The 2723-nt window shown below is 49.7% G+C and overlaps 1 protein-coding gene across 1 annotated transcript; it reads left to right on the top strand.

The window, feature by feature from the left end:
• Positions 1-478: 478 nt before the first annotated feature.
• Positions 479-1453, top strand: LOC135819058 (uncharacterized). Its single transcript, XM_065332207.1, has one exon. The coding sequence runs from the start codon at positions 479-481 to the stop codon at positions 1451-1453; it is 975 nt and encodes a 324-aa protein (XP_065188279.1).
• Positions 1454-2723: the final 1270 nt, after the last annotated feature.

Below are 2723 nucleotides of genomic sequence, written 5' to 3'. Positions count from 1 at the left end.
CCCAACTTGGTGAGGTGTCCGAGTGGGTCCAAATGAGAAATTCAGGTTCGTGTTACACCATGTCAAGATGAGAAAATTCCATCACGTTACTTACCTAGGATAGCGTCCTCCATATTCGTCACTTCCATCCATTTTGGGAAGTCGAGACTTGGCAGCAGTGTGGACGATGTACCAGAGTAGCTCCCAAAAAAGGCTCGAGCTGAAAAGAACAAGTGGCAGCTTGTCACGAAGGGATACGTCTGGTCTTCTCGTCACTATTTGAAGGTTTCTCAGCGCTGTCAAAAGAGCAAAAATTTGAATTTTCGCGCGGTTTGTATTTTTTTGTGAGGCAAAGCTCGTAATCCCGGATGTGTGCCCGTGTCACCTCCCGGTATTGTACTACTCCCTGACTGTCACCACCAAGACTCGAACCAGGGACCCTCGCTTGTAGCCAACATACCCTGTTCGGATCCGCAAAACCAAGGAGACATGGAGACAAATGGCAGAGCGGCATCTTCCACCATCCCCTGCACCTCTGCCATCCCGTCCTCCACCCTGGTCCTCCGTTCCAAACCTATCTGTTTTCAAGTCCGCTTGCACCCGGTCTGACCCTCCTACTGTACGACTTGTAGAGGCACTAGCATGCCTGGAGGAAGCCTATCGCTCCTGTTGTTCCTCGCGACGTCTAGACATTTGGACAGATGGCAGTGTCTCTGACACCAACGCTGGTGGAGGTGGTTTTCTTGTCATGGAAACCACTGCATCCCAGCGGTCAGAGATACTGTCTGGGTGTCTACCAGCTGGCGCTGTCGCAACATCCTTCACTGCCGAAGTAGCAGCAGCTGGCCTGAGGGCAGTCTACGACCTTACCACCATGGAGACGGACGTTGTGCTGGTCACTGACAGCCTCTCCCTCGTAGATGCCCTCCGTGGAGACCCATACAGGATCAGCCCAGACACCATTGCTGCGTTCGATGCTCTGACAGAGGTTGCTCGGAAGGCTCATTCCATCAACCTTGTCTGGATCAGCAGCCACTGCGGTGTTGCTCTCAATGACAAGGCGGATCGCCTTGCGCGGAATGGAACACAGTGTGTACAGGCCCAGGTTCAGCTACCTATCCAAGCTGCCAAGGCTTCAATTCGGTCTGCAACCGCATACCCCCGGCCATTACTCAACACCAGCAAGTTCCGCAGCCCTCCGTCCCGGCATGAGACCACCATCCTCAATCAGCTGCTCACTGGCCATTGCAGCCTGCTGAATAAGTACTTGTTCCAGATTGAGGCGGCACCTTCACCCGACTGCACTCACTGTCCTGGAACAGTTGATGATGCTGCCCACCTCCTGCTAGCTTGCCCTGCCAGACACAGCAGTCGAGCAGGTACACGTCTATGTACCTTCACATCAGTCAGGGAGGCAATTCTCACACAACCATCAGAAGCTATCCAGTTCTTGCAACTGGAGAAACTGATCTAAGTTTCTACTACATGTACACTGTACTCTCACAGTCATTTTCATATTTATTATGACTTGTAGTTACCGAAGAAGAAGAAGAAGAAGAAGAAGAAGAAGAAGATGCTCTAACCACTGAGCTATGGTGTAGTCGTCATCCAAGCAGAGACCGTTCAACGTTTTCTTCAGACTTCGTAACTCACACTTCCTGTGAATCCACACAGGCGGGTGGGACGCAGCCCTCACTGTACCCACACACTTCACGTACAAACTAGCACGCGGGGAGCCCCAAGTCATAAAATATTAACTGGTTTTGAGGGAAAGAGACAAACGGGAAAAGTCTGAAGAAAAAATCGACTGTCACCACCAGGACTCGAACCAGGGACCCTCGCTTGTAGCCAGCGATGCTCTAACCACTGAGCTATGGTGTATTATTATTATTATTATTATTATTATTATTATTATTATTATTATTATGACGACTTTATTCACTCCCAAAGCAGAAAAAGAAAGCTTGAAAGGAGGCATGAAGCACAGCACCGGGATCCATATGACCCAAGGGTGAAGCACCAATCAATGAAGATAAAAGAAAATCCTGAACCAAATTTTGATAAACTTCATGAGAGAAAAATTCAAGTATACCAACTTCGATACTCACATAGAATCACAGTCATGTATAACAGAACTACTCAAGTAGTAAACACCAAGCATGCTGCACATGGGACACTCCAAGCAAGACAAACTCAGACGAGATAAAACGGCATGTGCAGAGAAAGACAATACATGACTGGGGGCATATGGCAGAAATTCACGCCTCTCGGCTCGTCACACAGCACATGATGCACCACAATCATAAAACACACAGACTGAGACACATGGAGACATTACGGGCAGGCTAACATAAGGTCAACCGACCGTTCCGACCATGCCACTCTCCCATCCATGACCAGTCACCGACCGCACAATTCTCAGGGTGCCCAGAATAGCACATTGCTGCAGCCGCTGGATCACGGACGCGTGGAGCCCAAGGCTTAAGATGTGGCTGCGGCTCGTTCCTGACACACCACCCAGAGCACCAATGATAACTGGAACAATAGTTATCTTTTTGTTCCAGATCCTCCTCAGCTCTGCTGCCAAGGGCAGGTATTTGCTGATCTTCTCCTGCACCTTCTCATTGACCCTGTGGTCCAATGGGACACTGACGTCCAAGAGCAGTGCCCGATCATCCAGAACCAGCACCAGGTCTGGTCTGTTCGCTTTTATTACTCGATCTGTGGGAATGGAAATCTCCCAC

Source organism: Sycon ciliatum, chromosome 6, assembly GCF_964019385.1.
Source record: "Sycon ciliatum chromosome 6, ocSycCili1.1, whole genome shotgun sequence".
NCBI lineage: Eukaryota > Metazoa > Porifera > Calcarea > Leucosolenida > Sycettidae > Sycon > Sycon ciliatum.
The sequence above is the reverse complement of the archived record's forward strand: the minus strand, read 5'-3'. Positions and strand labels throughout refer to the sequence as shown.